This window comes from Diceros bicornis, chromosome 32 (genome assembly GCF_020826845.1).
Source record: "Diceros bicornis minor isolate mBicDic1 chromosome 32, mDicBic1.mat.cur, whole genome shotgun sequence".
Taxonomy (NCBI): Eukaryota; Metazoa; Chordata; class Mammalia; order Perissodactyla; family Rhinocerotidae; genus Diceros; species Diceros bicornis.
In genome coordinates, this window is record NC_080771.1 from 32,567,489 (window position 1) to 32,581,490 (window position 14,002).

A 14,002-nucleotide genomic window follows, 5' to 3' on the forward strand; every position below is an offset into this window, starting at 1 on the left:
GTAGAGTGTGATAGCTTAGGATTCAGATCCAAGATATTTGTTGTCTTTAAACATAGATCTTTTTGGTTGAAATCAAGTCAAGTCCTTGGCTATTTTAGGAGGACAAAAGGCCAGAACTTCATTATTACGTGGAATTTCCCCTAAGCTTTATTTTGATTTCCTTTGTTTAACAGTATTCTCATAGTAGCTTTAAAAAGCAGCATAAAAGTATAAAAGTTCACTCTCTGTAAGATCTCCTTGTGTGCAGATGTTAAAAGGCTCTGCCCATTTAATTTCTTCTTAATTAAAGTACCCAGGCATTATTTTATCTGCCCCAGAAATCGAAGTGTGCGTGTGTGTGTGAATTTGCCAGTGAAAAGATGAAATAATGTTAAAGAAAAAATGAGAAAAATATTCCTCTATCCAAGCACGCCTGGTTTTATTTTTGCTTCTAATTCTGTCCATATGTGTACATTACACATATATGATGCACATGCTATTTTGTGTATTTTCACACAATATTCCAAGTAGATCAACAAGATTTAATAATTATTTTATCTAATGACTGGATTCCAGCATATAGTTGCAAAAACATTAATTCCACTGGCATTTACTGGATTCCAGTATTATTTCATTATTAGAAATAACACTCCAGTGAATATTTTCATATATGTAGTGCAACCTATCTCAAATAGAACTAGGAGTGGCGTCCACGTGGGACAGTGTAAGAGTCCTTCATAGCTTTTGTTGAATTTTGTCCTGCTACTTTCCTAAAGGATGATACCAGTTTACAACACCATCAGGTAGAGTACGACTGTGCTGATTTGTAACAAAGTATTTCTCTTTATTTCCTGATTTGGGCTAGTTTTAGCTATAGTGTTGATAACATTAACAGTAGCAACAATAGCAGCAGTTAATATTCTTGAGATATATCATGTGACAGGTATTATATTAAATGCTTTAGAAACGTTGTGTATAGTGGTTAGAAATGTGAACTCTGGAGACTGACTTCATGGGGTCAAATCCAGACTGTACCACCTAACCTCTGTTTGCTTTCATTCTCTCCTTGCAAATGGTGCACAGGGTTACAGTGAGGATCAAGTGAGTTAACGGAGTAGAGAGCCTAGGCAGGCACTGGATAATGTTGGTTATTATTCCTAATAATGGGTGTTTTTACTAACTCCATTTTATAGATAAGAAAACTGGGAGATTAGGTGTATTGCTCCAGGTCACACAGCTAGTCCTGGGATTCCAGCTGCAGAGGCCCGTCTCTGACTGAGATCCTCAACCACTCCCAGTGCAAGGACCACACTGATACCCGAGGAGAGGTGTTACTGTTGCTGCTGAGTTAAATCAAGGCTGAATTAGGCACAGAAAATGAGAATATAAAGTCACTGTGAGTCACTGGAAATACCATGACATAATTCTTTGTTTCCAAGATAAGCAGTAAAGTTGGGGGGTTTTTTTATGCCGTTTTCTTCATTCTTGAGATCTGAACGTAGGTCCGTATGGAAGTGTTTCATGGAATTGTGAAATCCTCCCTAGATTATAAGGGCCTGGTGGACAGGAATCCCGAGGTCTCATTTAGGACTCCTGTAAATGCCTTCCTCGCCTCAGAAAGGCTCTTGACAAATACTTACTGACCTGAATTTCTCCTAAACATTATCGTAAACACTTTCGGTTATTCCTTAATGTACTCTGTTCATAACTGCTTAGTCAATTATCTTTATTAGCATAACATTCCTTTTAAGCATAATGATGTTGGAAAAACAGAAACAATGTAAGCACATTTTCTCAGCTATGGCTGATTGTGCGTGTTTTCTTTCTTTCTTTCTTTCTTTTTTTTTTTTTTTGGATTTCCTTTGCAGATTTGATGAATTAATTGTAAATTTCCCAAGGGGGACCTAACATGAACTGATCTTTGTCTTTTCTTCTGTAGTGTTTAGTTTCTATTCTAGTCCCAGTGACTATCCATTGAGACCAAAGTTTGAATATTGCCAAGGGCTCATAAAATTGCTGATATAACCTACTTTCTCCAGAGAACCTGACTTCAATTTTCCTAATGAATTAATGCCTTCTTTCTCCCCCTATCTCTTTGTTCCAACAGCTATTTGTGGAGACCACTGATGTCTATGGCAGAACTCTTGAGGGGCCAGTCCCCCTGGAAGTCATCGTGATTGATCAGAATGACAACAGACCAATCTTTCGGGAAGGACCCTACGTTGGCCACGTCATGGAAGGATCACCTACAGGTATGTTAAGTTGGCTTACCATTAGCATAATGGCATGGGAAGTGGCATACTATGATCTTTGGGGATTCTAGAGACTGTTTATTTCGGCTCTGACTTGCTGTCAGTATGCATCAACATTGACATATTATTTCCCTGGATAGAAGCAAGAGCTGGGAAGCTGCAACTCAGAATACAACGGGGTGTTGCAAGCTATTAAATATCTTCCCTCATCTCTGAAGGTGATCCTTCAAGGATGATGGACATCTAAGTCTCTAATGCATGGCTGCTGTCTGACACCATGTAAATATCTAGCTCACCCTGAGGGGGGTCCGAGGCTGAACTTTGTGGTTCAGGAGGGTTCTGAAGAAAATGAAGGTCCCCACAGCAAGCTCCTCTGTTATTTCTTTTCATAATTGCCTTTTAATAAGAACCATTTTGGAAAAACGGATAGGACTTTTTTCCCTTTCCTTGGAAAGATGTGCATGGAGAAAGCTTTTGTCTTCAGTCAAAGGGTCAAAGGCAAGACAATTTCTTTCTCTCTCTGGAAATACATGTACCTACTGTTATGGAAATCACTCACCATACGAAAGAGCCCCTGTTATCTTTTTCCCACGTTTAAACTTTCTATCAAGGAAGGTTTTAGAATTTAGAGCTCTCTTTTTTTGCCCCAATAGATACTAATTAAAGTATTCTGTGACCAGCAGCAGAAGTCACTCCTGAGTGTAATGCTTGAGAAAGTGAAGAGCAAAGTAGAAAAATCCCTATTGTAAGGCTGGACTTTGATTTTAAGCTTTAACATGCATTTGAGCGAAAAAGCGCCATATTAAGAGTATCACGGTTGCCATGTCTAGATTAGGCCAAAACGAACAAGTTAAGAGAGTCATTCAGCAGGCCAGACAGGAGCTGGAAGTCCAGGAACTGCTTCAATTGGTTTTTTCTCCTTCCGCCAAATTGATGGGATGTATCAATAACATGTAGATACACGAGGCGCTGGAAGCGTCGTCATGGTAACCTGCTTAGACTACCCGGTGAATAATTGTATTCAAGGCGCCTAAAACCTCCCTTCAGTTTCAAGGAGCTGGGTCTCTATGCACTTCGTCAGATCCCCGGAGGCAGGAGCCCCCTCTCCCTTCTGGGATTTGAGTGCATTCCGTAAAGCAGAGAGGGCATTTGGGGGGGAGGGTGGAGGCTAGAGGAGTAATAACAGGCCTGGAGAGATGGAGAGTGGGCAGGAGAAGGTGGGGCAGAACCCTTTGGGGCAGACCTTCCCTGTGGCACTGCTCAGTGGGCTGCTTTTGATGGTGAGACCGCTTCTGGTGAAAGAGACCCTGGAATTTGGGTTTGCTGTTTCCAGAAATTTTCTTAAACAAGCTGCCCTGCAGAACAAGTTAGGAGAACTGATGGGGAAGGCTATTAAAGAGGCTGGAGTTTGAGCAGAGCAGAAAACGATTCCCGGTTTCCATCTGTGGTACCCCGGCCCTGTGGCGAGTGCCTAGAATCCCAGATAGGCCAGAAAAGTGTTCTAAATGTAAATGACGTGGTTACATTTGAGGCGGCTGTGAGCATGTGCATGTCTTCGTATATTATGTGTGTATATGATTAGACGATGTCCAATTTTCCTCCTACTATGCCCTTCCTTAAAGTTTCAGAAAGAATTTCAAATTTCACTGCCTTATATACATGTCATATTTTCAAAGAAAAATGGAATCCTTTATGCACATTGAATTTCTTATAGCACAAAGCAGTTCAGTTGGAGGAGAGGACGCATCTCCAGCAAAAATAAACCACCTCAAACTTCTATTTATGATTGGTATTATCCTATGAAAATACATAAAGACTCAGATGTCTGCACGGAGTAGTTTCTTCCAGCTATGCAGAATTTGGCCTGAGTCATTGTTTTCTTCTTCAGCACCCTCTGGATTCGACTATAAAGCAGGAATTGAAATGGAGTCAGTCAAACTGGGGCCAAGAATGTAGAAATGTGGAAAACTTTTAGAGGAAACATCACTTAGATCACTTGGCACCCTGTAAGACAGCTCAGACAGAGGCCCCCGAAGCATCTACGGGGAGAGTAGGGATCTGGGAAAGGAGATGGCATCTCGTTTCCAATTCCCCTCCCCAACCTAAGCCGTTTATAAGTTATAACAACAAACCCCGACTCGCTATAAAAATGATCACCTCTCCTATTTCCATAAAGCCCAGTTCATTGGCAGCTCATAGAATCCTCTGTGTTCTGGACGTTGTACCGGAGCCCTGTTACAGAGTGGGATGCTGACCCTGGAAAGAGTTCAATGACTTGACCCAGTTCACACAAATAATAGATGGGGACACTGTTCAGGACTCAGCCTGTATCTTCTACCTTCAAATCACGCGCTCTTTCAGTGGTTCCACACACTTCATGGTGAAAACAGCCGACACACTCCAGTAGCGTTTAGTCGAGCACTTACTGTGTGCTGAGAACTTTATGTACACTATATTGTTTCCTGCGATATCCAACTTCTACCCTCAGAGGTGGGTACCCCTCTCCCCATCATACAGGTGAGAAAATTGAACCTCGAAGAGATCTGAGAATTTGCCCAAAGTCACACAGCTGGTGGACGAGCCAGACTCAGTGTCCACGTCTCTGGCTTCAAGACACAGGCTCTTTCCCACATACAGTGTTGGAGTCAGCCACCTTCCCTCACACTCTTCATCATGGATTCTTTGCAGGCCCGGCTGGGGGAAGTGTTTACACAGTTCTATTAGATGAACTGATTTAGCTCCTGACAGAAAGTGACCAGCTCTTCTGACCAAATAGCCGGGCTCATTGAATCACTTCTCATTTAATGTGAGCTGTTGCTCAGTCTCTAAGGTTAAACAGAGGTAAACATTGGGGCCCTTGTCATCACTCACATCACTTTCTTCTGAGTCCACATAACGAGAGCCAGCTTCATGGTGTGTGACCTGTACAGCCTCATAGAGCCCCATGCTCAGAAGGGCCCCACGTTTGGTTTAATGCTCTGCTGTCACCGTATTAAAATTCTTAATAATTGTTGAGCAAGGGGCCTTGCATTTTCATTGTGCACTGAGCCCTGCAGATTACGTAGCTGGTCTTGTGCATAGCACTGTGACCTAGAGCTGGGTTTGATGCTCCGCTCAGCTCATTAACAAGTGAGACCTTGGGCAAGTTACTGAACCTTCTAGAAGGCTCAATCGCTTGGTCTGTAGATGATGTGGGTGTATAAAAGTACCTGCCCTAGAGAAAAATATGCAAGGATGAAATGAGACATTGTGCTTCACTCAACACTTAGAACATAATAAATGTTCAAGAAATGACAATGTGCGGTCATGAGCCACATAACGACATTTCAGTCAACAACGGACTGAATATATATACGATGGTGGTCCCATAAGATTAGCCTAGGTGTGTAGCAGGCTATACCATCTAGGTTTGTGTAAGTACTGCAGGAGAGGAAGAAATTTTCGTCTACCCTTCTAGATTCTCCTGGCTAGTCTAAGAGTTAAATTGGCATGAGACAGATTAACAGGAGAAAATTAAACAAAAGTTTAATGACTTGTATACAGGGGAGAAACCCAGGAAAATCAAGTAACTCACCAAAATGGCCGAAGACCTCATCTTAAATACCATCCTCAGCTAAAGACAAAAGATATTGGGGCTGGGGAGAGTCCTGGACCTCAAAACAAAGGAAGACGATTCATAGGTAGGTGAAAAGGAGCAAACATTTGGAAAACAAGTGTTTGGCCACACAGAAATAGAAGAACACAGAGGGGGGCCCAACAAGCAGGCTTTTCCAGGTTCCTCCCTGTCTGCCACCTAGTTTATGTTATACTAGGGTGAGAGCTCCCTTCCTGAGACAGGTTTTTTTAATTTGAATTCTTTTAGGGAGTTAAGAGGGAGGCAACAAGAAAAACTTTCTGAGTCTTCTGTTTCTTAAAAATAATCATCCTAAAATAATCCACATGTTAAAGAGACACATTTTGGGGTGGCAAATTTTGTTCCCCTTCAGTATACTCTGTGACGTTCACACAACAATGAGATCGCCTTAACAACACATTTCTCAGAACATATCCCCATTGTTAAGCGATGCATGACTGTATTGTTAACACTGCAATTATTCTTACTATTATGGCAGCGTGCCCTTTAGGGAAGGTAAGGCAAAGAGACATGCAGTTTGTATGAAGGAACATTCATCTCCCAACAAACCAAGTATCACGTTCCAGTGTACCCGGATGCCATTAGCACCAATCCATCATGGAGGAAGGTCACCCATATTTATCTCTATGTGCAGACAGGAAACCATTTCCAGCTGCTCAGCACTAAATTCCAGGGTATTGTTTTGGGGAATCATTACCGGATGAAGGAAGATCAACAGAAAATAATGGTGTTTGAACTTTGCAGATTATGAGCTGTTCCTTTTGTGGAGTCACAGGGCATTTATTTATGGGACCTAAGCCCAGGCCCTGGCTGCTCCATGGGGCCAGCCAGATCTCTGTGTGAGTCTGGTGTTTTCTGAATGCCCAAGGCATGCCAAGACCTCATGAGTAGGGGACAGAGGGCTGAGACCCTTGGAGTTCCTGGAGGATACACATGCCAGGGCCCCACAGTGCCTGGTGGCACCAACTCCCCAGTGTTTTACCACCAGTAGTCCTCTGGGCACCTTTGCAAAGGACTTCTCATGAGGAATGGGGTGCAGGTTTTCCTCCAGAAGCAGACACTGAGGTGAGGTTTGAGGGCATGTGGTTTACCTGAGAGGTGCAGGATACCAGGTGCTACAGGAAAGGGAATCCAGCACCTCCAGGTGCCACACTAAGCCAGCAACCAGAGTGCACACACAGTAGAGTTACCCCAACCCAGGGGCCACGGAGGTAGGGTATTCATCCCACCATGCCCACCAGACACTGGGTAAGAGCTGTCCCCAGAAGGACTTTAATTCCCAGGCACTTTCAGTTCCAGCAGCTCAGGGGCAGCCTTCCAACAAGACACAGAAGCTGGCAATTGGGGTGGCCTCAGCTTTGAGCTTCCCTCCATGATTTTGGCCACCCTGAATGTCAGCAGGGGCAGCTGGAAGACTGGTGCCCACCCCTGGAGGGGGGGGCAGCTTTGAGAGATGTCAGGGGAGGGAGGTGATGGGAGGAATATCCTAGTCCCCAAACTGCATGACTGAGAAAGATGAAGGCGATGTTGACCTTTCTCTTTAAATAGGGATCGGGACATAGAGGTGCATGTTCTGACTCATAAGAGACACCCATTGCTTAGCTGTGTGCTGATACTTCTTCTTGAGCAGCTCAAGAGAAGCTAAGATGAGTGGCTAAATCCTTATCTTCTAACTTCTGAGAGGCCAAGGACTCTTGCCCTCTCTTGCTTCCTTTATTTTTTTCCATCCAATATTTTTATTGAGCATCTATTCTGTGCCAGCACTATTCTAAGCTCTGGGGGTACACCTGCCAGATCCTGTTCATTCCCTCCTGGTGTACAGAGCCAAGCGGGCAGACTGGCAACAAATCAATAAGACTTGAAATGTACTTAGTGCTACAATGTAGCCATTCAGGATGCTTTTCCCAGGTTGGTGGGAATCTGCTCTCCCTGAAGAGGGGATGTGAGGAGAGTAGGGGTTTCCGTCTTTTGTTTTTCCACTAGGATTCACCTGAGTTTCTGTTCTTCAAGACTCAGTTACTTTAATTTTTAAACAAGTCTTACCATGCTAGACATGAGGAAAAACAGCCGACCAAGTGGCCTTTGAGACAAATGGCTGTCCTGAGAGCTCAGCTTTGCTTGGCAGTTGCTATTTTCCAAAACAGCGTGGGCTAAATAAAGATGGTTCTGATATTTGATAGCCAGTGTTTGAAACCTTGTCAGCGTCAGTCCTCAGTTTGTTGCTATGACCTGGTGGTAAAGTCCCTTTTCCGGTCAGCTGTTGCTTGCTGCAGTAACTACAATGTGGCTTTTGAGTCCAGCAACTGTGCAGGTTTCCTTCGCTGGTATTTTTAGACTTGGACGTTGTAGGTTCTTCTATTCTCAACTATACCAGCCAATCCCATGGGCTTCTGGATTATTGGGCATGTGGCTATTTTGGTTTTTGTTTGTTAGTTTTCTTAAGTAGATATATTTCTTTTAAAAATAAAGCAACTCGGCTTTCTTTCAGCTTTTTTTAAGTGAAAAAGTGCAATCACCCTCAGGTCTCCCCATCCAGAGAAAACCACAGTTGCCATCTTGGTGAGCATAGTTCCAGGGCTGTCTCTGGGCATCTCTATACACAGGGATGCACATACACAATTTTACAGAAATGGAGCTCCACGTGCCTTGCTGTAGCATACTTTCTTTACTCTGCAGGTTCCTCTGGACATTTTTGTAAATCAATAAATATCAAGCTACATCACTGTTTTAAACAGCTGGACCTACCATCATCTAGTTAGCCAATCCCCTATTGATTTAAGTTGTTTCCACTTTTCCATACTTATTATCAATTCTATAGGGGAGAACACATCTTTTCCTACTTGCATGACAATTTCTTTAGGATAAATACATACAAGTGGGATGGATGGAATAGAGGATATGCTTATTACATTTTGATATATATTGGGATGGTGCTTCTAATCAGGGGATTATATTCGTAACTTGGCTTAGCTCGTGCATCAGGATAAAACAATAGTCTTTCTTTTCACATATGAATGCACTGGTGGACATTTTTGTCTATATCCAAGTTTTTGTGGTCATTTTACTGACTTTATCTATAGATTGTAAACTGCCTTGCTCTAGAATTCTCCCTGGATTCTGTGTTCGAGGAAGAGGACTGAAATTGTTGATCCTGATCTCTATCCTGGAGGCATCATTGGAGTCTTAGCTGAGGGATGTTGCCCAGGAACAGCTGTCATTAACGTGCTTCAGTGTCATGCAGATTGGATTAGACAGCACTTGAATTATGGTACAAATCACTCTAGTGCAGTTGACCATAAAACAAAATTCATGAAAGAGTTGCATAATCCAATCAAGGACATCTTCCCAAAGGGAAAATTCCAGAAATAAAACACATCAAAAGTGTTGAGTTATCTGAAGTTTGCCAGCTACTCAAGAAAATGAATCTCTGCCAAGTTTCTCCTAACCACGTCTGGGGGTCCCCATGTGATGTCTCACAGGGGCTTCCAACCAAGCCAATCAACAACCTTGTCACAGCCACTAGGTTTTTCCCTCATTTATACCCCGGCCCCTCTCTGATGGACACTGTTGCATGTATTAGGACCATTGAAGCTGGTCCACTGGAGCCTTCGAGATACTATAGGGGTTGGTGAGACAGGGGAGAATGCCTGGCCCCCTTTATTCTGTGAAAAGAAAAGAATACCCAACTATGAAAACTGTGTGTCTTATCTTTAATGTGGGTAACTGAAAAGGACTCCTCTCATTTTCCTCCATAGCCCTCTCTCCACCTGAATTCATATACGAGTCCATGGGGTTGGAGACCGGTTCAAGAGACAGACACCACATTGTCTTCTCTCTTATCATGAAGTCCCTGTTCCTGCCTAGCCTTATGTGTCCATCTCTCTTCTGCCAGTCATCCGTCCTCATACTCATTCACATCAGACCTTCACATTCTAGGCCCTGAGCATAACCTGGTGAACTGCAGAGATGTGGCTCCTGTCTCATGGAGATTACTTCCTTGTAAAACCAAATGCTTGGTAGCCCTGCTCCACTAATTTGTTGGATATATTTTAGATTCAAGTGGGGAGCCAGCCCTCCATCACTCTACATTTGGGAGAGAGAAGGATTTGTGACATCAAATATTACAAAATAAAAATTAATTAATTAATTACCTTGTTAAAATTATTAAAATGACAGTTTAAAGTAGAAGGAGGGTAAAGAAGCATCAGCAGCTACAGAAATCAAGTAATCATATTACAAACTTTTTTTTTTTTTTTTGGTGAGGAAGATTGGCCCTGAGCTAGCATTTGTTGCCAATCCTCCTCTTTTTGCTTGAGGAAGACCTGGCCCTGAGCTAACATCTGTGGCAGTCTTCCTCTATTTTGTATATGGGACGCCACTATAGTAGGTCCACACTCGGGATCCGAACCCACAAACCCTGGGCCGCCGAAGCAGAGTGCACAAACTTAACCACTACACCACTGGGCTGGCCTCCACAAACTTTTGAAAGAGTAAATCTGGTGGGAGTTTCCAGTCACAATGGAAATCGGGTGACAGTTGAGCAGCTGCAAAATAAACATGAAAACGTCCTTGAGTTGTTACGGCACAGAGCACGGCAGACACCGATGCCGTCAAATCCATCCCTGACGCCTAAGGATCCACTCCGACTAGTCCAGGAGGTGTTAGTGCTACAGGTGAGGAAAACAGAATGGTGGATCCACAATGGCGTTAAACAGTTATAGTTTCAGGGAAGCCCTTATTTCAAGTCAATTCCTGATGACAATTTCATTCAGCAAAATCATTTAACAAATACTTATTGGCCAGCTTCCGTTAGCCAGAGAATGTTCTATGTGCTGGAGATGTAACTGTGGCCAAGACCCTCTAGGACTCTACTCCTGAGACGTTTGCATTTTACTGAGAGGAGAAAGATAATTAACAGTGAAATGAATAAACAAGATCATTTAAGTCTTTTGGATGATCAAATGACAATGAAGTCAAGGAAGGCTTCTCGAAGGAGGTGTCTAAGCTGAGAATGAAGGAGCTCACCACGTAAGGGTATCGAGCAAGGACATTCCAGGCAGAGGGATCAGAAAGTGCAAAGGTCTGAGGCAGGAATGAGTGGATGGAGGGACAGAGAAGAGCTCAGCATGGTGGGAGAATGTCAGTAAGAAGAGTGCCAGTGAGTTCAAGCAGAGAGGCCAGCGCAAGATCATTGGGAACATAAGTCAGCAAGCTATGGGCCATGGGCCAGATCTGTCCCACTCTGTCTTTTTTTTAATAAAGTTAATAAAGTTTTATTGGAACACAGCCATGCCCATTCATTTAAGCATTGACTGTAGCTGTTTTCGTGTGATGCTGGTCGAGTTGGGTCATTGGGACCGAGACCATATGTCCCACAAAGCCAAAAATATATACTACCTAAAATATATATTTTTTATTATAATTTTAATAGATATATATATTTAACCTGGTCCTTTACAGAAAAAGTTTGCAGACCCCTGGTTTAGAGCTCCATAATTTTTTATTATATTTTAAATTTAGTAGGAAGCCTTTGGGTGGTTTAAGCAGCAGAGTGGTAAAACCTGATTTTACTGTTAAAAGTTGACTTGTGCTCTTCAATGGAGACTAGAATAGGGTTATTTCAGGATTCCAGGTGTGAGAGTACTGTCGCCTTGTTGGGATGGTGACTGTGGAGGTGGAGAGAAGAGGTCACATGAGATGTTTGTGGCGAGCCCATGATGGATGGGGGAATACTAAATATTGACTCATTTTATGGTTCCGGATTATTGTATCTGGTGCCATCTATATGGGATTATGGTAATACTGTAAACCTTAATAGGTTTATAAATTTTCCTCAAGTATGAACTGGATTTTACCTTCACTTTTCTTTCTAAGCATAAGCTTAAACCCAGGGGACCAGGTTGTCTTCTCTTCATCCTCAATTTTCAGCATTTAGCAGACTCCCAGGCACATGGTAACCACTCAATAAATTCCATTCACTGAGCAAATGGCCCCAAATGGCTGAAAGTATGAATCAATATAGAGGTCCCTTTTTATTTGATTTTTAAATGTATTGTCTTTATCAGCAATTTAGTCATTCCTTCCACAAAGATCTCTGGAGTGCCTGTTACGTACCAGACATGCTACTGCTCAGTGAGGATGAGGTCGGGGGGAGGCATGAAACAGGGTGTGCAGAGTAGTGGGGAAGGCAGACAATAAATGCATCCTGGGCCTGTCGCTGCTGCACAGGAGAAAGACGGGAGTCCGCTGGCTGATCTCACTAGGATTGAGGGAAGGGGATGGTGTCTGTCCCCAGGGAATGCAGCAGTAATAATCACCAGTACATTTCTTCTAGTACTGGGTGCTGATCCAGGTTCTACACCTATCTTTTGATGAAATCCTTACAACTGAGGAAACAGAAGCTCAGGGAGTTTAGATTACGTCCCCAAAGTCACACAGCTGGTGAGTGATAAAGCTGGGATTCAAACTCAGACTACCCTCTGTGCCCTTTCATTTCCCCTCATCTACAACACCCACTTTAACCACTTCACCATGAAAATTGTAAGATCAACCCGCACCAGCCTCCCTGAGTCTAGAGAGCATTTCCTTATATGCATGCATGTGCGTGTGTGCATATGTATATATATTTGTGTGGGTGTGTATAAGTGTGTAGGTATGCACGTGTGTGAGTGTAGATAAGAGAGAGGAGGAAGGAGGGAGAAAGGGAACACTACTAACCTTCTTTAGTCACTTTATTACAGCCTAGCCTTTCAGGTCACTCCATGCAGCCATAGACCCCAGCGGTGGCCTTCTTTCTTAAATAGAGCCCGATTCTCCCCCTAGCGGTAGTTAGGGAGACGCTCAAGGAGGACTCTTCCCGGAGATTCATAAGGCATACTGGGCCATCAATCAAGACACTCTACCAGTGTCAGTTAGAAAAGATTTACAATCAGCAGAGAGCTTGATAAACCAGCTCTGACTGCAGCACCGTTGCACTAAGAATACCGTCCCTTCTGAGGGCACGTCTAGAACAGCTTCTTCCATCCGTCTATACAAATACCCTTGAATCCCCTCAGCCTTAACATACGGACAGTATACTAAAGGAAGCCCTGAGTCATTTATGTATAGAGCCACCTCCCTTCTTAAGTAAATGGAAGAGATTCAATATTCTAAGTTCAATGGGAAAAGGGCATACAAAATCTCTTTCAAATACATGTTTTATAAAATATAGGTCGTGAATTGAGTTTTCCAGTATCAAAGAAAAAAATTTAATAGACTTACAGCTTTCTTGCTTTAATTATGGCTGCATTTTTTTTTTTTAAACCAAGCATAGTACCCAAAGCTATTTCATTATTCAGAAGACTGGCTCTTTTCGAAAGATTTCTCAAAAGTTAGTTTTGGGGAATTTTCCATGTTTTCCTCTTGGTCTGGTTTTCTACTTTGGTTTAGTGTGATGTAGTTTTTATGTGTTGTAGTTGCTGTGTTTGTGGTTAAGACAGGATTGCTAACACAGACACGGGCTCTGTGGGAAGGGTAGGGCAGGGCTCCTGTTTCAAGAGTTGGCCTCCACATCCTCAGGAAAGGTCTGCTTTCAGAATGACGGGGCACCTCACAGGCCTATCCCTTTGGCCATCAAAACCAGACTCTATGAGATGCTTGTCATCTGTTCCTCTGCTCTTCTTCTCACTTCTGCAATTTCACCCTCTCTCTTTCTGAGGAAGGTCTATGCTTGTTGGCTCACACCAAAGTCACAAGCCACGGTTAGAGTGATGACTTGAATAGTAACCTAGATATGTGAAATTAGGTCAATCAAGTTCTGTCTGTGTGATGCACGATTCAAAAATGGCTGGGTGGATTTCGACTAGTTGTGGAAAGTATGTTTGACATGGTTTAACTTGAAATGTTGACCCATGCAACTAAAACAGAGACAACCCAAGGCACCACGCTGCTGCTGGCAGAGAGGTGTGTTGTATGGGTTCAGTCACCTTGGAGTGTGGTTCAGCTGTGGATGATTTGGCCCTCTGGAGACACGTGGTTGCCCCACGGGAAGAGAGGAGGGTATAGCTGGCATCTAGTGGGTAGAGGCCATATATTACAATGCACAGGACAGCCCCCACAACAAAGGGTTATTGGCTCAAAATGTCAATAATGCCAAGGC

At 43.1% G+C, this 14,002-nt stretch overlaps 1 protein-coding gene across 1 annotated transcript in view; it reads left to right on the forward strand.

Annotated features, from left to right (window-relative positions):
* CDH13 (cadherin 13) overlaps positions 1-14,002 on the forward strand; it is a 1,007,607-nt gene that overhangs the window by 625,046 nt on the left and 368,559 nt on the right. Inside the window, exon 6 of the mRNA XM_058528362.1 lies at positions 2,087-2,231. Coding sequence (XP_058384345.1) covers positions 2,087-2,231 — 145 coding nt within the window. The remainder of the gene's footprint in view (positions 1-2,086; positions 2,232-14,002) is intronic.